General features: G+C 46.8%; 1 protein-coding gene across 1 annotated transcript in view; it reads right to left on the reverse strand.

The window, feature by feature from the left end:
* Positions 1–349: 349 nt before the first annotated feature.
* Positions 350–23,650, reverse strand: part of XKR6 (XK related 6) — a 188,928-nt gene continuing 165,627 nt past the window's right edge. The window contains exon 3 of the mRNA XM_072858262.1: positions 350–1,314. Within this exon, the coding sequence (XP_072714363.1) occupies positions 350–1,314 (965 nt within the window). The remainder of the gene's footprint in view (positions 1,315–23,650) is intronic.

Consider the following 23,650-nt stretch of genomic DNA (forward strand, 5'->3'; position numbering starts at 1 on the left):
TAAGGCAGTTGTAGGTTTGTTTGTTTGTTTTTTTTATTTTTCAATCAGCACCAATCCCATAAATAATGTTCTACACTTGGTGTACGGTATAAAACTGATGTGGAGATGCCTCCTTCTCCACCTGTGAATCCTAGGTGTGGAAGTTGAAATACTGTTTCTTGTGTGTAAAAAACAAAAGAAAAGTTTTTCTTTTTGTTTTTACTTACAAAACATAGAGAATATCTTTTTTTTTTTTATACATACAGCAACCAGAAAGAAAGCTTATCTGAAGGTTTGTGTTTGTTTCATGATCTGTGTTTACCGTAAACAAAAATAAGGTCCCCTCTTTTACTTTTGCTTTAAGGAGCTTTTAAAGTGAAGATTCATATTGTAGCAACTCATATAAGAGAGGTCCATCTCTATACCTAATACCTACAGCTGTGGGGGTGACATACTGGAGGATGTTGATAGTTCTTCTTAACCTCCTGTCTACAAAATGAGCATCCCATGCAGGATATCTTTTTCTTGGGATGTCAATCTTAATGAGAGGCCCCTCGGGGGGGTAGGGTCGCCCAGATGGAGTAGGTGGTACCATTGCTCTCACCTGGAAAACGGGCAAGCAAGTGTCAGCTGTGAGTTCCTCCTGTTGCTCCGTGACCGCTCTGGTGGGCGTAGCCTGGGCCCCCCGGTACCCAGGGGTTTGGGGTGCCATGGGCTCAACATCGGGGGGCAAAGGAATGCCCCAGAGCAGCTCGGCGCAACAGGAGCTGGCAAAGATCTTAGCTCTTGGCCCCATGGGATGCAGCACACCATAATATAACAGCATCAAAGCTATCCCAGCAGCAAAGCTAAGAAAGACACAACACAGTGCTGGCACGGCATATGAGTCAGTAGTTTCAGGATCTCTGTAAAAATACCAAAGGAGCGTCAAGGCAGCGTTCTCTGTCAGGACTACCGTGTAATACGCAAACATTCTGTATCGAGTCCGCCCTTCCTTGACATTAAACCAGCAGAAAATGTACACAATCCCTACCACCATGTTGAAGAGGATCTCCTCCCACTTAGACATGCAGAAATCTGTCCCACCATGGATGATCCAGAAAGCCATGGCACACCAATGGACCACTACAAAGATCCCAAAGTAGAGCTGGAAGATGGAAGCAAAGAGAGCAAAAGAAATAACTCGGGATGAGATGGTGAAGAGGCGCCAGAAGACATGGATGAGGGCCCCTCTGTAGCTCATACTCTTCTTGTCGTCCCTAGAGTCCCGAAGAAGCTTGTGATAGGAGGCTAGCACCCAAGCCAGGGACATCAGGGAGGCCACAGAGGACACACCTGCCGGAAGACACACAGATCCACTGAGTTAGACAGGAGCTTTGGTTGAAAACATCATCTGCTCACTAAATTATTGCATCTGGGGCAGGCTCAGTAGCCCAAAGGTTCAACTCACGTCTGGTTGTCCTTACAGTCTAGAGGAGACAAATACAGAAATATCAGCATGGGAACTGGAAATTATGCTGTATGCAGGAGTTCTCTGACACAGCACATTATGCTTGTATTTCTGAGCTGTTGGCTCTGCCACCTCACCCCAGCTCTGCTCTTCTTACAGAGAACAGCCTCTGTCCTCTCCTGATTAGATCCACATTTGAGAATTTGAAATCCAGATCCCATCTCAATGCTGCAGCCCAAGTATGAAGGTTACTTTCTGTAGAAAGGGGTCCATCTTGCAGTGCACCATAGCAAGAGCAGGACATCTATGTTCCTTGCCACTGCATGGATCTTTTTTATTCTAAAATACTTTCCTACAAGCAACATTCATATTGACTTGTACTTAATTCTGCCTTAATCAGGAATCCCCGTTTGCATTCGCCTTTGGGAAAATAGGCAGTTGGTCAGTTTTTTTGTCAGCCTGTGGTCCCTTGGAGATGAATATATAAATATAGGGAACATCAAGACTCATCAGTACCCTCCAAATGGTCCCAAAACAAAGAATCTGATCCCTTCAGCAACTCCCCTGCCCTATTTCCAGGATGGGCTGAAGACCTATATTGGAGGTATCTTATCTCCAGCTCTGTCTCCTGGATGGACCACAGATCCAAGTTGCAGTCATGTCTCCAGCCCTGTCTCATTCTGCTCCTGATGGGACCCCCCTGAAGAGACCTTGGATGTGGTCTACCCCCTTGCCTTGCCTGGGACTGTTGAGGGAGCCATTACCAGCACGCAGCTCTGCCTAGTGCACTCAGACCCTGCGGCACTGCTCCCATCAGCGAGGGCATTGCCTGCGCTGGGGTTACCCTTGGTTCCCAACTCATCCCCCTGCGCCCTGGCATGGGGCAGGCAACCCATGATATTCCAAAGGGGCCTGATCTTATTCCCCATCACAACAAACAAACTATTTATTTGCTCCAATGGATAAAATAGTGCCCCATCACACTTCAGGAGCTTTTAAAAATACAATACCATTGATTATCGCAAGGGTAAATTGAACAACTCATTGAGCAAAGCAGCATAGTAAAAATTAATTGACAGATTCCTGGGAAAAGAAAAGGCCACTGGCATCTCATTCCTTTGCTCCCACTGCTGCTCACTGGACAGCTGCTCTGCAGGTGAGGGAACAGATGAGGGACTAAGAACCACGTTTGGGAAACTAAATAATTTGGTAGCTATACTGATTGGGCCTTTGCCAAAGATTTCTCTGGGAGCATCACCTATAAAATCTAACGGAAAAATGCTAACGGTTTCAAGCAAAACAAACAATAACAAACGCCCCTCCATCTCTGACGTGTAACGTACTGCAAAACAAGTCCAGCTCTATTTTGCTTTTACTACTTTAAGAAAACCCAAGGAGCAGCTTGCTGCAGCTGCTCAGGGTTAAAAAGCTAAAATGTCTGAAAACCCTAAATTTCTTCTTCTCCTGTTTTCCTTTCACTTTTCCCTCTGCCCACAAGGACCTGGCTCCCACGGGGGATGGAAGGAAGATCCACTGGCTCTTCAGACCTCACTCTAGAGACTTCATCTTCTTCTTTTTGAGGAGCCCACCCCACAGTGCGGTGGGATTAGATTTTCCCCCCCTCCAGCCTAGCTACACCTGGAGGAGAGGTGTTGGAGAATGTGGCCAGGAAGGATGGCAGAGCTCCATCTCTGCCCCTCATTGAAATTCTCCCAGCCTGCAGGTCCACCAAAACTACACCCTTCCACCAGCTCGCAAGTCGCTCTTTGAATACCTTGCTTTTGGGCTCACACGTGCATTAGCATTTCAGACTGAATTTTAAAAAACAACACACCACAAACCAGTAAGCTCAGTGGCCTTATCAATGAGGGAAGCTTTAGGCCACCATCTTGAAGAAAACCACAATTTTCCCCAAGTTCTAAGTCCTCAGTAAGAAACACTTGCATATAGGACCTGGGGACTCTAATGGATGGACACTTCTGAAAGTTAATAGCCTCAGCCCCAAACAGATGTAGATTAGATTTATTTTTAACCTATCAGATGTGTTACATTTTTCGTAGACATAATTAACAGTTTTGGAAGGCTGAACAATGCCACACAATTCATAAGGTAAGTGCTGCTATGTATGTATAAGTACTGCTTGTTGCAGTATCTTCTAGCTATTCAGTTTAAAAATTCTCCGTGATTAGCAGGCAAAAAAATGTCATGTATTGCCTTAGTTTAGTGCTGTTATGCTAGAAACTTGTACAGCATTAAATGTACCTGTATACTGAAACTCAAGCAGCGCGAACCCACAAGAGACAGATGTGTCACACTGGCTTAAAAATGTTTCTCTCGGGTTCATTTATTCTAGAATAGAGAGAGGAAGAAAATACACCAGAAACAAAACCCCAGCATACACATAAAGGCTTTTCCCACTGTAATGTTTTCAGTGCAGAAACCTACACTAATCACAGTCTTTGCTGTAAATTACACAGAGCTGGCTGAGAGTATGTGTGTTGAGTCACTCATATTGCACGATACCTTGCCTGCTGATAGTCATCTGAACCTCTCCTCGAGTCAACAGAGAGAGGCAGACACCCCCAGAAAGTGATTCACCCTGTCCTAAGATCCATGTGTGGGACAAGGGGGGTTGACTCATGCTCCCAAAGTGTCTGTCTCCATCCCTTGACAGGGGAGTGTGGGGACTTGCAATCACCAGCAGTCAGGCGGGATGAGTCCTACCCTTACAAAACAGTTCGTTGCCTCCTCATTTGCACTAAGATCTGAGGGGGGGAATGAAGTATCTCTAGACATTTTGACATATTCCTGCCACTGTTTAAAAACTCATGACTCTGCTGAATGAGAATTTTGGCATGCTAGTGATGAGCAGGATCTGGACCTGGGTGTAAGGGGGGTGCGTTCAGTAGGTGGACATCAAGAGGAACTATGGAGCAATATAAAGACTTCTCCAGTACTTCTTACTGTGTTGCTACAGAAATTATTCCCTATTTCATACAGACCTAAATGAGAAAGCACACCTTGGCTTTCATCATCTTGACCATGAGTTTCTCATTCCCATCTTTCCCTGTTACCTCTAGCCTGTGACATCTTCATACAATGTACAATTCTCACAGACTGTGGGATAAACTGTTCCTTTCTTTTCCACTTCTCCAGGCCTTATTTCTAAGTAACTAGAGAGGTCTCTCCAATTATAACTAGAACAAAAAGTCCTGGCAAGTTGGATCACATGGGAATTATTTTTTTATTTTGATTTTGACTTTTGCACATGGTGACTGACGCACCTTCATCTAGCATGAGTGGGTTTCAACTCCCTTCCAAGGTTTGTTTATCAAAGGGTTGGGGTTGGTTTAAAACTGAAGTCACTTCAAAAACCCACTCCCACTCCTCCCACTCTGTGCTTAGTCTTGGGAGAGGAAAATACCCGCCATGCACTGCCACATCTCTGTGGGCATTCTCAAGCCAGGAGGACATCACCTACCATGGGGCTGGAAGCCCTGTGGCTGCATCTGTGGGATCTGTATCCCACCTGCCCATAACAAGTCAGACTGGCATAGACTGGGGTTATCTTCAAACTCACTGCACGGGGATGTACAACAGTCCTTGAACTCCTCCTATCACCTGCTAGAAGCAATGAGTGACTCACAGGCCATAGTCAGCACCATTGAGGAGTCAAGCCCATGTGTCTTGAATGACACATCACAAGAATTAGTCCCTCAGATCCCATTAGTAATGTGCCCTGAAGTCCTTACCATGAGATATCTCCTAACCTACATTCAGTACGGTGAGGTAGAGCTTTCTAATGTCCCCATTTGACAGAAGCAGCACTAAGATTTGAAGGATTTATCCAAGGTCTCATATAAAATCCATGCTAAAGCAGGGAATAGATCTCTTTCACATCACAGTGCACCTTGCATTTCAGACAGGATTCCGCTCCTACCGTAGAGACTCACCTCGGGGTGTCCATGGGTGAGTGATGTCTCTTACTTTACTCAATGGAGAATTAAGGCTTAGTGCAACCATCACAGATGGGAATCCAGCAACTCTGGATGCTGGATGGAGATGCTCTAGGATATTCCAGACCTCCATGTGGAGCTGGCAGATGTGACAAACTTACATATAGAAGATAAGAACATTTTTGAGCTGGGAGCTGGAGCGAGACAGGGTACTCGGGGCATCTCAAATGACACTAGGCAAAAGTCAAATAAATTGTTTCCTGAATCTTTACAACTAGTGGAGCCAGAGCTGTATGAAGGTCATTGTTTAGACCCTGTGCCTGAATTGCCTACATCTCCACTGAACACAAGGGAAGCTTGGACACCCCCATCATGTGGAGACACCCCCATCATGTGGAGACACCTCCATCGAAGACACTTTGTTTTAGGTGTCTGAATCTGGAGGTGAACTCGCCCATCATCTTGAACTGCTTTGATGATGACTTCTTGCCTTAGTAATTCTGCCTTTCTCAGGGGGACCTAAGGAACAGTCCTCAGTGGTAAACACACGTGGCACAGAGACTAAGCAACAGTAAATGCTGAAGAGAAGTGAGAAAGCAGTGGGAAATAAGGCATCTATATAAAAGGCTAAACTTTCTGAGAAGAGTGTCAGACCAAGGAATAGAGTCTCTGAGAAGGCGAAACAAGAGCCATTGCTTGGGATAATGAAAACATGAGTGGACTAGAGTATAATGCAGGTAGCGATCTGATACTGGAGGAGAGGAGCACGAACCACTGTGAGTTCAAGGGAAGGTCCTGGAGCTTTGCTGAAGCTGGCAGAGACAGGCTGAATTTCAGCCTGTTTTGCCTTTCATCCTCTAGTTCCTACTGATGACCCAGAAAAAGAAAAAGCCATCTCAGAAATGTAATGAGGGTCTTTGAAAAATCCACATCCACAAGAGAGACTTGAAACAATGACTCCCCTTAAATTGCCATTGCTGTTTTTAAAGCCCATATATGTGCAGGAATAAAAACAGCGCATGGAAAGCCATCCCAGTCTATCTGGACTATTAATGCTATGCAATTACACATGGTTTTACAGCTAGTCTAATAAAAGCTGTAGACAAATCATATACGCACACAAAAATGAATATTTAAAATGAACAATATATCAATTTTTCCCTTACTCGCAGTGTTGTTCAGCTGAGGAGAGATGTTTTTCACTAGGGCTACGTACAGTTTTCATCATGAATCCAGCTGCACGTTATTGGCTGTAAGTAATTTGAATGCACTTACTGTAGCATATTCCCTAAGTATTTACTGTGGTGCCTGTCCCTTTAAACCTGAAAACGATGCCTAAATGGTGCTCTATTTCTTTTTTGACATTAATTCTCCTGAAGACTCTACTAAAACAAAATGGGGAGATACCAACATTTCTCCTGGGTGAACTGGACAGCAAATATTCAGCGCGACATGAAACCTTCCATCAACCCCTGTGCGAAGGCAGCGCTTGCTTAATGCCAAGTGCCACGTCTCGGTTCCTCCCCATCACTCGCTGCCTGGCTCAGGCCTCTGTGCTGTGAACCTTGTTATCATGTTTTCCCTTTTGGGTGGCACGTTCTTCCCTGAAGCTCAGTATGAATCTAGGAACAGGCTTGCATTTTGATGCACAGAGTGAAAATGCATTTATATACAAAAGAGATCGAGCCAGATTCTGCTTTTGTAACAACATTGCCTGAAAGTCGCTCCCCCTTACTTTTTAATCTGTTTTTATTTATTTGCCCCAGAGTAAAAGGGGTGAGAATCAGACCCGAGGTCTGATTTTCATTTATTCCTGCTGGAGTTTGATGCTTGATCTTTCTTTTTTCTTTTCTTTCAGAGGAGGGAATGACTTTTGTCTTCTTTCCTTCATTTTCCCTCTTTGTTTTTCACTTTGAACATGGAAAAATACGGATCATTACCAGTACATAAATAATAAAGGTCTGCATAGACCATTTTGCCATTCATTTTCCTCATAGGATTTTAGGACACTTCCTTAACCAGTTTCTCCAGTGTGCCACCAGTCCATTATGGCAGATAAGCACTATTCCACCTATGGTGAACATCACTTATAAGTCTGACCCAGGAATGGCCTCTTCACTCCTATGTGACACCTCTGTAGGCTACTCAGAGCTGGAGTGGCCAAGGATAAAAAAACAGAGCCTGACACTGGGAAGAGATGTTACACTGGTGTCCTGTCCTTCATGCTTTTCTCATGAAAAATGCTCTGATTTTGCTGGGCAAGGGGTGAGTTTCAAATCCTCAGCATCTGCTCCCTTCCTAGGGAGCTCTTCTGAGACCTTCCTCCAAGGAGCATCACAGCCCCGTTCTCCCCAGGACCCGATTCCCCCAGGACACAGCGTCATCAGTCCATAAGAAATAGAAAACTGCTGGTCACTGTTGGGGAAAGGCAGGAAACAAAGGTAAGTAACTCAATTCAGGGACCAATCTCCGAAGGGGTCTGGACAACAAGACAGTCTTCTACCACTGAATCCCACTGGGACTTCCTGACATTGAGTTTCTATACAGGACAGTCCATGTCCAAGCTAGCACAAGGAGGGCTCTTCCACATTAGACCAGAGGAATATCCACGTTCCCAAACCCTTTATTGTGAGAGTGAGAAAGTCCACAGCAAGGCAACTTCAGAACACATGGGGAGCTGCCCTCCTACCCCTTGCCAGTTAAAGGCTGGCTCATGTCCTGAAATATGAATGCTTCCTAAAACCTTTTCTTTTTACTAAATTAAGATGTCCTCACTGACTCCAGAAATGTTGGATCTCTTTTTAGTTCCCCCCCAGCCTTTGCCTTAGCACTGCCTTGAGGAACTGAGGTCCACAGGTTCGCTATGGATTGTATTTCAAAAGGACTTGCTTTTCTCCCCTTTCATCCTGCTGCCTTTCAGTTCTCCCAAATGCCCCTTTTTCTCTACTGCTAGAAGAAGTGACCGGCCACATTCATCTGATCTGTGATTCATCTCTCATTATCTCGGCTGCTTCTGTCATGTCTCCTCCTATTCATCTCCTCTGTGAACTCAGGAGCTGCCAAACCGGCTCAGGCCCTGGGGCCATCTAGTCTTGTGTCTTCTCCTGGATGCAAGCCAGCGACTGATCCTTCTGCAGGAGGCACAAGCACTCCAGGCCAAGCAGAAATGGGATAATCATCTGCCCTCTGTTTTGGATTGCCCTTGAATACCCTCGGCTAAGTGTCAAATCTCCTGTTGAAAATGTTGGCTATCACCCACCACATAAGGATGGCAAAGCTTCCCCCCCATTTTAAAACACCCTTAATGAAGATCTTCCTTGCGTCATGTGCCTCAGTGTTTATCTCACCCAAGGAAAGCTGTCTGAGACATGGGGTGAGTTGCCCTCTGGAAATGCCTCTCTGTCTCTCCATTGACTCTACCTGGAGTGTGGATGATCAAACTGAAATGACCAAACAAGGAGGAGTGGGTAAGATGAAAAGTACCCTAGGTAGCAGTGGTTTGGCATCCACCAACACCCCACAAGAGCTCAGAGGAGAGCCCTGAGTCCCAGCAAGGTGAGAAGAGCAGAAAGGAGGGTTGGGGAAACCTGTTCCTGCCTCCAAGATGAGCAGAATAGCTAGCATCAGCTTCTGCAGAGCAGAAGTTGACAGACCCAACATAATGTGGGCAAATTCAAGTGACGCAACATAATGATTTTATACCACTGAAGGCCAAGAAGGCAAAACAACCCCCCAACACCCTCCTGATGAGAGGAGGGGGCCATGAGCAGTCAGAGGACATATTCAAGTTGCGTTTCCCTGAACAGACAGACAGAGTTATCACCATCCTCAAGAAAGTGGTAGAAGAAAGACAATATCCCCCTGCTACATCAATGAGAAGGCTGATCTCAACAGGCGTGTATGTACACAGTCCTCATAGGCATGTAAGTCCACTATTTGCTTTCCATAATAGCCTTGCCCCTTTCCTAGGATGCTGACCGCAAGTATCTTCAGTTTTTACCTATTTATGTAGGCAAAAAAGCTGCTGACATCCACTCCACAGCTGAAACATTTCTGGCAGCACTTAGCTGAAATCTCAGTCCTTATATATGCACAGATCTTCAAACAAGCCTCATCTCACTTAGCTAACTGAGATCTTTGATCTTGTATAGTGGCTTGCCACCAGATAACAGCTCATAAAAAAAACAGTATAGAGGAGAAGGGCACATGGGAACCCAGGCCTTGAGAGAACCTGGGTCACTGCGGTGACATCTAAACTAGCAAATGAAAAACAGAGGCAGGACTATTTGCTGACCCTGAACCCAGCTGGCAAAGTCTGCTGTGTCCATGCTATTAAACTCTCTCAGTACTTGTATCCAATCTGCCTTTTGAGAATGGTTCCTGGACTATGTGAACTCATTTTCTCATGCCTGAGAAAGCTTTGGGGAAGGGCTAGCTGGCCAAAACTGTATCAGAGACCATGTTAACGGAATCACTTGAGTGCCAGTGCTTGGGCTCCAGCACTGTTTGCATTACAGGTATAGACATAATCTGCGCACTCCTCTGCCTATCATAAAAATGGTCACATAATGCCCTTCATCACTTTAAAAATAATGTGGAAGACCCATGGTTCAACTCCTGGAGATGAAGCCTCTCATATTCTCAGATTTTCCAGGCTGGGCTTTCTGGCAGCATAAATTAGCCCAGGTGGCTGCTGTGTCCAGACAGCTCTGGGGAGCCCAGGCATGGCAGCTAGAGCTTAGGTAAGGTCTAATACAGACGTGTAGAGAGCTTTATGCCAGCAAAATGTTATTTTGGCAGTACAGGTTAATCCTTCTAGGAATCTGGTCTCAGCTACGCTCTCAAAGTTATGTCTGAGGAACATGCCAGTGTGACTCTGTTGCTAGATAGGCAAACCCTGCCTTATGGAGAAAAGCCCTCTTCTGAAGGTCTATCCAGCCACCAGAGTCTCTGATGGGAGTCTAATGGTGGATCTGAGGGAAATTAACTTCAAAATCACACTTTTCAGGGGGAGCAATGCATAGCAGGTGTCTAAGACCACTCAGGAATATGGGGTGAGTTTGGTGAATAGTTTCAGTCCTAAAGAAGCTGAAGGCACTCATGGACTGGAGGAGAGGGGGGACACACAACAAGACCAATCTTGCCTTTGGAGTCCCTTTTGAAGTGACATCAATTATTATGACATTATTTATGACATGAAGCTATTTATTTTGAAATGGCTCTTCCATTTTGAAACTTCCCCTAAATGTTAAGAAAATGTAAAGAAAAGAATTCACTGTCCCCCTCTCACCAAAAGCAGATAGTCCCACTTCAGTGGATGCTATTTTGAGGGTGTTAGTATAGAACATTTCTTTCCTTTGTGATTTTTGGCTAGTAAACCAGAAATCTCATTAATATTACTGATGGTGTTTTTGATGTCAGTGTGGGGCTACATTTGATGGTGTTTCCAACTAGAAAAGCTGCTGTTATCACTTAAAGTGGGGTTCACGTAGCCCGGTAACCCACACCACCAGCAGTGAGGACTCAGGCTATCTTATACCAGTGCCAATATCTCCAGGATCTTCCCACCATGCCCCAGCGCATCCTTCCCAGCCCATTCTCCAAAGGGCATGCTGAATCTCGTGTGGGCAGGGCTGCATTGGGGTTCATAGAGACGCTCAGAACCAACAACTATGTGCATCTGTCTTCTAATGCCACACATACAGGAATGAAAGACAGTCTCATCTGACCCTGGTCTAAATTTATCCAGGTACCAGTCACCTGGGCTAATTCTGCAATGGAAACGAGCTGGGAGAGCAGCAGCCAGGATTTCCTGGGCATAGTTTAGGTTGTTTGGAAATAGAGCATGAGAACTCTTATACGTGTCTATTTTTGTCAAAAGCTGTATGGATTGGCACTCTTTTCAGGGCGAGATACCCTCTGCACAGTCATCACTGTAATTGTAAAGACTTTAGTTAAATTCCTGTTAATCTGAATGCCTTTAACTGCTGTCTCAGAATAACACTGAAAAAGAACCCCACCTGAATCCCCAAAAGTGAACAGCCACAGACAAGAGGATTTGAAACTCCTTGAGAGACCCCAAGAGATTTCACTTGAAATGCTCCATCAGGATGTCCTGACAACACCTCCAGCAAGGACAGGATTTAAATCTATGCATGCAGAGCAAAAGCCCTCTTTGTAGGCAGTGTTACAGGGCAGCAGAGTCTATCAAAGAAACCTGGTTCAACCTGAAAGGAACACGGCCAGCAGAGAAGCGTACAAGTCATCTCTATAGACTGACATTGCTTTTTCTTGTTGTACTTTCTGGTTCCTCTTGTGCTCATTTGCTTCTGACCTCAATTCAGAAATCAGAGTAGCCTGAGTAGAGCCTTGTATCTACATGGCCATCAGCAGTGGCCCAGAGGCCTCCAAATCTTACCAGGCACCTAACATGGGAAAAAAGTCAACCTAAGCTACCTTTATAGTTAATATGGAGAGCTAAGCACCACCATTAGCAAGGATCTACCATGGATCTCTAGAGACTAAAGGCACCCAAGTATGACTGTGCTTCTCTTGTAGCCTCTTGGTTAGCTGTGCAGTGTTGTGTGGTCCTTGATTGCTGAGATCTAGGTTTTTTCCCTCTGCTATTTAATCTAGTCTTTCCCAGAGCAACAGGAGAAAAAAAAACTCCAAATGCGATTACTTTAACTGGGAAGAATAAGATGGCAAAATCCAAGAGGAGTTACTCTTGGAGGAAAAATCATATTGCACATTCAACAGCTGGTTCTTTGTGAAGAACACTTTAGACACAACTTCTAGCGGCCAACTCTTTGCTCAGATTCTTGAGTATACTGAATCTCTTCACAGACTCCAGCAGAGTCACTCCCAGTTTACACTCTGCAAAGATCAGAACGAGCCTCCTATATTGAGATTTTTCAGACCTAATGATATTTGAACTCTACCGCTAGGAACCTTTAGAAGAGAAACACACCTTGTGATGCTACTAGAATGCACTGAAATGGGGAAAAAAACCCTTTGCTAAGGAAAACAACACATGGCTTGGTTTAGAATAAAATCTTTCCCCACCATTTCTATGTTCTGAGTAGGGATAGTTGGCATGAAACAACACAACTCCACAAACACATACAATATACTTGCATTTTAACACCGTACATTTGATATTTGTTACAGCATCTTTATCCTGGCATTCTTTTTTAATTCAGATGCGAACTGCAGCCGTTGAGAAGAATTTAAATCTGCCTAGCACAAGTTGAAAGGATGTTGTAATCTTGCAAGTGGGACTAAAATACTCTGAAAAATAGGGGAGCAAATCAGCACTGCAAAGGAAAGCCCTAGGAGTTCTGCTGTCTGCTTCTGAAAGTAACCACGAGAATCTCTTTTCACTAGCACAGGTCTGGGGCAGCTTTTGAACCTGGGACCCTGTGCCTAGAGATCAGTAACTGAGCAGAGCCTGTTACTGCTACATCCGTGCGGCTGCTAACGTCTGTTGACTGCTACATCCATGTCATTATTCTGTCTCAGCCTCCAAAACAGGGTGGCCCAATCCAGACTGCTTGTTGGGAATTGTTCTTGGCTTGTGCTAACACCTGAGCCAAGTCTGGGAATTGCTTCAGTTGGTGCTAGCTGCCGTGAGCTAAAAATGTGCCAAGGACTGTGCTGATAATTGAACCACGTGGATGACCAAGATCTGGTGGCTGTGCTCATGTTCTGATGTGTTTCAGTTTATTAGCATAGATGAAACCCAACAGACTTGTCACCAGATTGGGGAAACAACATCTTCTGCCAGGGCTTAGTGAAGGAACTTCCTGCTATAAATACAGCTCCCACGGCCAGTTCCTTGGAGACGAGGCAACATCAAGGCAATGTTTCAAACAGTCTGTGACAGTACCAAACATGGATCCTGCAAACCACCTCTGGTTAATGGTTTGGCCTGGACACAGAAAGTTTGCACGCCATTAGAGAAATAACTTCATCCCAGTCCTGGAAATGCTTTTGACCTGATGGGGAAGAGGAAGGAAACCCAACTTGGTTCACACTCACTGGCCAAGGTAAGAGGTCTTCATTCAGTGTGTTTAGAGGAGACGTGTCAGCAGTGCACACTTTGCTAACTTCATGGTTTGTAAATCTTTGTTTTTGTGTAGGGGGCCGTTGGTGGAATTATCTCGGCATAATTGCAGGTGAGGAGACTGGTCTCCTGAAAAGAAGGAGCATCTCAACGCTTCTGGAGAGTACACAGGGCTGGCATCATTAGAGTGAGTCTGGCAGAGCATTTCTGTGAGGGGGAGTGACAAAGTGACAAAAACGGATGTGGTGCAGCTGGTGCTGTCTCGCAGTGGGGTAGCTGAAGGCACCAGGGACATTGATTTCCAAGGGTAACAGCAGGAACCTGTTTCTTCCTCTGCTTCCCATGCTTTGTATGCTCTGCAAAGCTCTAAGTGATGTGTAGCAGGCCAGAACTCAATGACACGCCAGCATCTACCAGTTAAGTCATGCTCAGGTTGGCTCGTCTCTTCTGGGTCTTTTTGCCTTCTCAGAAGTTCATGTGTGTACAAGATGGAGTTGAGACTGCCTCTTCAACAGGTTAATGACCATCACCTTCCCCAAGGACAGGCTGAGATGAAACGATGCATCTGTTCCCCTACTGCAAACGTCTGTTTGCACCTTAGGATATTTCAGATATGGGCTCCTGTGATAGGGAAACAGCCGTGCCTGGTGGACGTCCCCCATCAGTGAGCATCCGTGCAAAGATGTGAACGTACTGAGGGCACTGAGAGCATGAGGTTGGTCAAATGCCACTTAGGACAAAAGTCATTTCAGCAGATTTCCACTGACTCAGTAAATCTGCTGCACTCCCAGACTCAGGACTGTCACCCCAAGCTAATCACCTAAAACAACTGATAGCTTCTGAAACAAGAAAGTTCTTTCCTTCAATACTCAGTGATTTTGAGCCAGTTGCATCCACCTGAACTGCTCCATCTACATCAGGGGTAGAAACACAGAGAAGTCCCTGCCTAGCACCATCCCTGCATCTTCCCCAGGTTTTTTGCACATCTCGGTGTCTATGTGCTCTCTCTTTACCCAGACTTAGCATGCTCTCCTGGATGCCTGACGTGAACCCCAGAGCTGCACGCTAGAGCAACCTGAAGATGAAAAGAGTTGAATTTCTGTGCGTTTTACTAGCCAATTCCACAGCAGTGTGCAGCCACCTTTTCCTATGCTCTAATCACGAATCTGCCGCAAGACGTATGTCTGCAAGAAAGTCTGCCGCATAAAATTACCTGAAAAAGCCTTAATTTCCTGCCTGGAATCTGTTTGGCATGAACTTGCTCCCCAGGAGCCTGCAGCTTAGACATCCTCCCCAAGACCTTAGGCTACTCAAACCTCTCTCTCCGTGCCTCAGTTTCCCAGCTAGCCTGCAGCTCCTAGGAACAGCATGAGCTAATGCTTGTGTAGTGCTCTGATGATGTAACCCCCCTCCCAGTGATTACCACAGTCTTACACAGCCTAAAATTGGCAGCACTGGCTACCTGCCAATGCTGTCCCGTGAATGGTGACTCATCTTTATTGGCTGTGGCATGTCATATGCGTGATGGTGGCACATGATACAGAACAGAAGGGTTTTTATCAGCACTCCAAAATAACAGAGCAAGAGCTATGGCAAGGTGGTGGACAGAGAAGCTGCAGGTGGGGATGGGCTAAGGGATGACGTCTCTCTTTGGGCTTGCTCCAAAGCCCATTGGAAAAAAAGAAGCTGTCACTGGCTTCAAAGGCTCCTGGACCCAGTCCTTCCCCAGTGCACTTGGACAATACGGCTGATGATAGGGCAAGCTTTCCCCCTGCTGCTCACTGCCAGCATGCCTCGGGCTTGGCCTGCTCTCAGCATGCCAGAGCAAGACGTCCTCAGTGCCCACTGCCAACTGTGGAGATGGCTTTTTGATGCTGCTGGGAATTGGCCTGGGACCAGCGACTCATTTCAAGCAGGGCACCAAATTGCTATCTGTCATCCGGCTTTGGTGAGAAGGAGGGGAAGGCAGGAACACAGCCATATGCCCCAGCCTGGCAAAGCACTTGAGTCATATGAGTGGCCTCCCAGGCGAGCTGCTTATGTGTTTGGAGCTCTCTGGGCATTTTGTGAGGTGTCTCCTTGGTCTGCTGATGAACATTTAAAGGGAAACTGTGGTTGAATCAGGACAAACTTTCAACGCAGATTACCCCGGCTCCTCCCTGACAAGCCCCTTCAGCAAGCACAAAACTGGTGGGGTCCCTTGCCCCCATGGCAATGAGCAACTGCTTTTCTGCTCATGCCTCTTCTGTCACAAGGAACCAGGGCTGGTGATGGATGTTTCCCATTTCTTTTACTCCCCAAGGAACGGCATGAGAGAGAGGGAGAGAGAATAAGTCTTCAACACCATGGGCAAAGTTTTAGCATCTTCTTTCCTTATGATCTGTCTCACAGCCCAAACCAAAGCCCATAGTGTGATTCTGGTAGACCTTTCACCCACCCCATCTCTTGTTACTGAGGACTCTGCCTTTGAGGCAAAGACTTTTTTAGGCATACATTGCAGTTAACTTGCTGGATTTAAGGAAAAATATACTGGTCAGAAAAGGGAGGAGGATTTCTGCTTCTGGAGGAAAAGAACTTTGCTTAAGCTTGCATCAGTGTCTCACCCATCCCAAACAGAGCGTGTAGATGACATGTTGGTCTTTCTTTTACTGAGCCCTGTGGAACCTGATGCCGGTGTAGAAAAGGTGAACCACGGCTTATTTATGATGGGTAACTCTGGTTATGGGACTCTGCACAAATGGGGACAATTTTGTGTACCGAGGTCACAGAGATTTGGACTTGCGATTTTGGATTCATGTTTGAGCACTGTTGGAATGTATATATTTAGTTACACCCAAATTGAAAGACATCTGTGGAAAACAGGCAGCAACACCCCACAACAAGCACTTTCCCCTACACATCGTTTTCCATCCAGCATGGCATCTCTCCATAGTCCTCTGTGGCTGCATCTCTACTAAGAACCAGGTATTTGCAGGGATTTTTCTCCAGCCCTGAGGCCAGCAGGCACACCCTGGTCCCATCCATACTCCATCTCTTGCCATCCAAAAGTGGCCATGTCTAACTGCCTGCTGGGAATGGTCCCTGGTCTGAGTTTACTCCCAAGCAGTCCTTGGGGATTGTTTGGCTCTGAGTTAGCTGGTCCAAGGCAAAACCATGTCAGGCCCATGCTAACAGGGCAACAGTGGTGATGATGGATGCCCACTGCTGGTGCCTGTCCACTTGTACCCCAGAACTGCATTTCTGCTGGGCTCTGCAATGGACGTACCTGCTCGGCCCAGGCCAGCATGAAGGATCCTGCACTAACTTCTAGTGCTCCTTCAAGGTTAGCAGTGCTATTTGTAGGATGAACTTTCAAATCTAATGAGTCTCTTCTCCACTTTCAGTAAAGCCACGGGAGTTTTAGTCTCTTCAGTTAGGTTCAGGCCACTGTTGATCACATTTGAAAATCACGCCCATGGGCAACTAAAGGCTGAAGGCTCCCTTTTTAATTTTATTGCCCCAGCTAAGAAGCTTACTTTGATCTTTGGGGCCTGAGTGGGAAGAGGACTAAGTAAGAAGTAGAATCATAGAAGCATAGAATCATAGAATGCTTTGGATTGGAAGGGACCTTTACAGGTCATCTAGTCCAACCCCCCTGCAAGAGCAGGGACATCTTCAACTAGAGCAGGTTGCTCAGAGCCCTGTCCAACCTGACCTTGAATGTTTCCAGGGATGGGGACTCCACTACCTCTCTGGGCAACCTGTTCCAGTGCCTCACCACCCTCATTGTAAAAAATTTCTTTCTTAAATCCAGTCTGAATCTGCCTTCCCTTAGTTTAAAACCATTGCTCCTTGTCCTGTCACAACAGGCCTTGCTAAAAAGTCTATCCCTGTCTTTCCTATGGGCCCCCTTTAAGTACTGGAAGGCTGCTATAAGGTGTGCCTGGAGCCTTCTCTTCTCCAGGCTGAACAACCCCAACTCTCTCCGCCTGTCCTCGTAGGAGAGGTGCTCCAGCCCTCAGATCATTTTTGTGGCCCTCCTCTAGACCCGCTCCAACAGTTCCATGTACTTCTTGTGCTGAGGACCCCAGAGCTGGACGCAGCACTGCAGGGGGGGTCTGACCAGAGCAGAGTAGAGTGGCAGAATCACCTCCCTCGACCTGCTGGCCACACTGCAGGTGATGCATCCCAGGATACGGTTGGCCTTCTGGGCTGCAAGCACATTGTTGGCTCATGTCCAGCTTTTTGTCCATCAGTACCCCCAAGTCCTTTTCTGCAGGGCTGCTCTCGATCACATCATCCCCCAGCCTGTATTGAAACCGAGGATTGCCCCGACCCAGGTGTAGGACCCTGCACTTGGCCTTGTTGAACCTCATGAGGTTCACATAGGCCCACATCTCCAGCTTGTCGAGGTCCCTCTGGATGACATCCCGTCCTTCTGGCGCATCAACTGCACCACTCAGCTTGGTGTCATCTGCAAACTTGCTGAGGGTGCACTTGATCTTGCTGTCAATGTCATTGATGAAAATATTGAACAGCACTGGTCGCAGTATGGGCCCCTGAGGCACACCACTTGTCACTGATCTCCATCTGGACATTGAGCTGTTGACCACTACCCTCTGGATGCGACCATCCAACCAGTTCTTTATCCACTGAACAGTTCACCCATCACGTCCATATCTCTCCAATTTAGAGAGAAGGATGTTGTGGGGGACCATGTCAAAGGCTTTACAGAAGTCCAGATAGATGACATCCATCGCTTTTCCCTTGTCCACTGATGTGGTAACTCCCTCCTAGAAAGCCACTAGGTTGGTGAGGCAGGACTTGCCCTTGGTAAAGCCATGTTGGCTGCCTCGAATCACCTCCCTGTCCTCCATGTGCTGTAGCATGGCTTCTAGGAGGATCTGTTCCATGATCTTCCCAGGCACAGAGGTGAGCCTTACAGGTCGGTAGTTCCCAGAGTCATCCTTTCTACCCTTTTTAAAAATGGGCACAATGTTTCCCTTCTTCCAGTCACCAGGGACTTCACCTGACTGCCATGGCTTTTCAAATATCATGGAGAGTGGCTTGGCAGCTACATCAGCCAATTCCCTCAGGCCTCTGGGATGCATCTCATCAGGTCCCATAGACTTATAGATGTTCAGGTTCCTCAGGTGGTCATGAACCTGATCTTCCCTTAAAGTGGAAGGGAAGTTCCCTTCCTTTACCCCCCTGGTCCCCAACATGTTGTCCATTGACTCAGGAGGAGTGAGGAGAGTGGTTGCCAGAGAAGACTGAAGCAAAAAAGTTGTTGAGTACCTCAGCCTTCTCCTCGTCTGTTGATACTAGGTCACCATTCTGGTTCATCAGTGGAGGTACGGTTTCTTTAACTTTCCTTTTCTGGCTGACATTCCTGTAGAAGCCCTTCTTGCTATTCTTTGCATCCCTTGCCAAGTTCAGCTCCAGCTGCGCCTTGGCCTTCCTGACCCCATCCCTACACAAGCAGGCAGTGTCCCTATACTCTTCCCAGGTTGCCTGTCCCTGCTTCCACTGCCTGTGCAGTCCCCTCTTGCTCTTTAGTTTGACCAGCATGTCTCAACTCAGCCATGCTGGTCTCTTCCCTTCCTTGCCTGATTTCAGGCAAGTAAGTAATCCATTCATTTGTTGTCCTTTAGATATGGCCTTGTTTTTAGATCTCAAACCATTCCTCAACAAGTCGTGGTGTCTTGGGATATTTCCTACCCTATGAATATATTTAACAGGACATTTCAGACAGTATGTAGTTCACAGCATATCCATTATTCACAGCATATTATTGGTTAACTATCAGCCTGTCATCAGAGGAAAATTAACTGAGAAATTTATCTCCACAGGAGACTTAACTCATTACCACCCACACAGGAAACCTCTCACTCAGGTGCAGGAGTGTTTAACTTGAGGTTGGCTCATCCCGAACGCACTCAGCTCGACGAGGAATGCCTTCTCTGGGCGCTGAGGACAACGGCTAACCCACACCGGCTGCTCGTCCTCTACCCCACAAAGACCAGTTAAGTTTTCTAAACTAAGTGACAGGGGAAAGCATCTTAGAGTGCCCTTGCAAAAAAAGGACAAGCCCTGATCATAAATGGCCTCCAGACATGGTACAGAAAGAGTGAGGACATGATGAAACAGATAGGACTTTGCTTTGGGAAGGACAACAAAATTTGGCTACATCATTTGCGAACTCCACCAGGATAACCTTTCAGCCAACACACATCTCGAGCTGAGATGTTTAAAATCCCTTTTAGTGCCTAGTTTGTACCACTGCGCTTAAAAAAGTGACCCCACAGACAGGCTGAAGCTAATGTTGCTTTTTCTTAAATATACGAGCAGCTTCAGACTACGTATTGCTGGCTGCAGAGAGTGCAGACACCTCGCAAAATCCCAGAGATTTCAACAGGACTTTGCATAATGAAGGCTTACGCTGCAAATCTCTTTCAGATCAACAGCAGGGTTATAGAGGAGACAGGCGCAGCATCAGTGGATAGACAGTCCTTTTTTGTGGGGGGAAACCCTGCGCTGAAAACTGCAGCCTCACGCAGGCAAATTCCCAGCAAAAGCATTGCTAAAGCACTCGTGACATGAGTGGAAGGACGTTAGAGGTTCAGCTAAATCTCTTTAAGTCTTAAAGTAGCCACATGAAAAAATTAAGTAAAAGGAAACCTCTTTAAGAGGAGATTTATGCCGAAAAACTGGAATCCCTCTCACCTCACTAACTGCCTAGAAGTTGGGTGTTTCCTTTAAGCTGGTTATATGTGTTGCTTTCCATTCAGTGCAGAGGAACAGGCAACTCTGCAGGGCGAAGTGGGTTAAGGATGGTTTATTCTGCAAGAAGTGAGGTGGATTATCTGCTAGGATTGATTACGAAATGAAGATCTGAGGTGCTGGGCTTTTTTTGTTGTCATTAATATTATGTTTCCCCCTGCAAATATGCCATGTTATTTAAATCAGGGGAGTCCTCTGGCCAGTGCTGTCCAGGAATCTGAGAGACATGGCCACCATTTCATCCCATCCTCTCCTAAATCTCTGAGACAGTTAAGGTGAGTGAGGGACAGGGACTCTTCAGAGTCCCACCACCTCCTTTTGCCTAACCCTACGGGCAGGTCTAAATGCATCACCTAGATTCTGTCTAGATTCCCTGGAGAAAGGTGCTGCTGGAGGGTGAACATCTCATCTCACCTCCTTCAACTGCTTTGGACATGGGCTGATCCATGTTTTGGAGGCATCCTTCCTCCCTCACCTTCTGTTGACTCTGTTTTGGACCCACATAGCTGTGGTTGGAGTGGATGAATCACTCACAAAGGGCCCACATACCAACACCAGCTTCTTCCACATGCATATTCAGGAGCTGACATCAACCCATTTGTCCCAGCACAAAGTACTCCAGCTCAGGCTCTCAGCATGCACCTTCCAGGTCAGATCTGCTCACCCGATGGAGTACACTGAGTTCTTACTTCTTTTCTCTCTGTGCTATTTTCTGCTCTTCCCGAGTCACCGGGCGACAGCAGTTAAACTGGGATCTGGTCTGTCTTGTGCCAGGGATATGATGAAGGAACGAATCCTGACCTTCATGAAAACTCAGGGGGGGTGTCCTAAGCTTTACTGAAGCTGGGACTTGACCTCAGATTCCAGCTCCAGCACTTCTGCTGCTGGTGGTGTCAGACCATGCAGGAGATGCTAACTCTTGGGTGAGCAGTGGCCCATTGGTGAAATTGGTCCATTCTTGGAGCACTGAAGGAGCAATAAATGCAGGTTCCACCCAACCCTTTCAAACAGGTACCTCTCAGGGTAAAATGGTCCTTTGCAAGGCATGGTGAGGCTTTTCTTTCTTCCACCCACCCAATAGGTATGGAAACCAGGAAATTAAGCGTTAGCCTGATTGCATCCCCTTCTACTAGTCCTCGCACTGCTCCCCTATTCACTGCAACCACAATAGGCAAGACCAGCCCTTTCTGTCACCATGCTCCTAAACATCTCTGGAGGAGATGCTCTGGGTTTGAGTAAAGACCTCCAGCGTATTCACTCTTCTTACCTCAGCAGCTACCCTCACATGGGAACTAGGAGAAAAAAGCAAAATTTCCTGATAGCCATTCTGGTAACTCTCTTTCTACAATTCCTTAAATAGGAGAAGGAGACATTAGCTGACCTGTTTGGAGAAGACTGGAGCCTGGCTGGGCTTCCTGCACTGGGCTTGGCATTGCAGTCTTAAGAGCAGGGAGGACTGAGACTTGGAGGAGGGATGTATGCCATATATAATGGTAAATTGACCTTGTTGTAGCACTAAATTAATCCATAAGAGACTGTGTGAACCATATGGAAATAGCTGGAGTCTGGACATATTAGCACGGGCTGTACTTGGGTTTATAAGCCCTGCTGTGGGCAGTTTTGCCAGCGTGCATCCCTCAGTGACGCAGCTGATACCGTCCCTGTTCAGAGGCAGAACTGGCCTCTTCCTGTACCATGTGACGAGCCACGCTCACACAGACACGATGAGCCACGAGAGACTTGATTTGATTTTTAAACAAACTGCCTTCCTAACAATATCTGTCTTCCTTTGGTTTCTGCCTGCTTTAAGGGAAATCTTTGACGCTCCCTTTCATAATGGCTCCTCTCAGCATTTAATTTCCTTTTACATAATTACGTACTGGCCGGGAGGAGGAAGACGACAGAAGCACCGAACGGGCGTGGAGGAGCTCTAGGAAACCTTGCACCTGAGTCAGGAGCACTGAGCAAGCTCTGCTGCTCGTATCCATCAGCAGCGCCCACCGCTCAGCACGCAGCCCTGAGATGTGCGACTGCATCTCTGGCACAGGCGGGGGGGAGGCAGGGAGAAGGTGCACTGGGGACCCCCGAGAGCTCGGCTGCTGGAGCGTGGCAGGCAAAGAGCCCTCCAGGGCTCGGGGAGGCAGGCGGGGACGTGCGCTGCCTTGGAAGAGAGCGCAGCTTGCTCGGTGTGGTGGAGGAACGGAGGAACTGCATAGCTGAAGAAGGGGGAGTTGGAAAATGATGCAGCTTGTTTGGTGGATTAGGCAGCCATGCCTGGAAGTGGCAAACTAAAAGAGCCGCAGATTTGAAAGCCTAGAGGGATTATTTGGACGTGTTGTCTGACTTCCAGCACAACAGAGGCCAGCAAACTTCACCCAGTGCTGTCTGTAGCGAGTCCAACAATCTGCATAATGCCCTGGCAAGCCTTTTAGGTTATGATTTATACATTTTTGGTAGGGTTAATAGTGTTGGAAGCAGCAGGAAAAGGGTGCTGGCAAATATGAGCAGTTCTAGCAGGAGCTGTAGAAAGGCATGTTCATCATGTCAGCACTTTGGAGGTCTGGAGAGCTCATGATGGGAGGTTTCAGAAAAATACTGCATAAATAGGAGAAGGGAGGCCTCTATAAACAACTGTGATGGACATGCTTAAAGTATGGAGGAAGGGGAGAGCAGTCTGACTTACGGATGCTCTAGATAGTGGTGACCTTGGTCTAGCCAGCAAAATTTAACCCTGAAGAACTGTCAAGTTCCAATCCCAGCTCCAAGAAACTCCTCAGGTCTGCCAGAAATGGCATGCCACAAACAGGCTGTCTTTGGGAAGCATAATCCGACTGTTATCCCTGGTGTATGGATTGAGCAGGGGCTGAATAGCCCAGCAGCTCATCAGCTGATACCACTGTTGGTGCTTGGAAAGGACAATTCTCCCTTGAGCTGGTGACTCTTAGGCAGCCAGCATTCCCATGGCCTTGGGCTGGTAGAGCTGCTCACCCCAGGGCTGGGACAGCGGCGTATGCCTCTTGACTGTGGGGATGCCCCATGCTCCAGGACATGACTGCAGCAAAGAACATCAGAATTGGCCAACTCTTCTCTGTGGTTGCTTCCCAGCCTCTGCTCATCTATCTACCTTTGCAATGATACCTGCACTACGTGTCTGTCCCTACACAATCCCCTCCACTGCCTCCTCCCCTCTCTTTTCTTCGACTTGCTGAGAACCATGGTGCCAATGACTAAACCTTAATTCCTGGGCACTCTTCAGAAAAGGTCCTACAGCATTTAGCTACTAAAAAAAAAAAAACCCTTATACTACACTTCACACCATCAGAGCATTGCACAGTCATTGAACCGTTTGTCCTCACAACAAAAATTCGAATCTGGCCAGTTTTATCATCCTACTTATGTAAGGAGGGAAACTGAGGCAGGGAATGATTGTGTTTGCCC

This window comes from Ciconia boyciana, chromosome 3 (genome assembly GCF_034638445.1).
Source record: "Ciconia boyciana chromosome 3, ASM3463844v1, whole genome shotgun sequence".
In the NCBI taxonomy this organism is placed as follows: Eukaryota; Metazoa; Chordata; class Aves; order Ciconiiformes; family Ciconiidae; genus Ciconia; species Ciconia boyciana.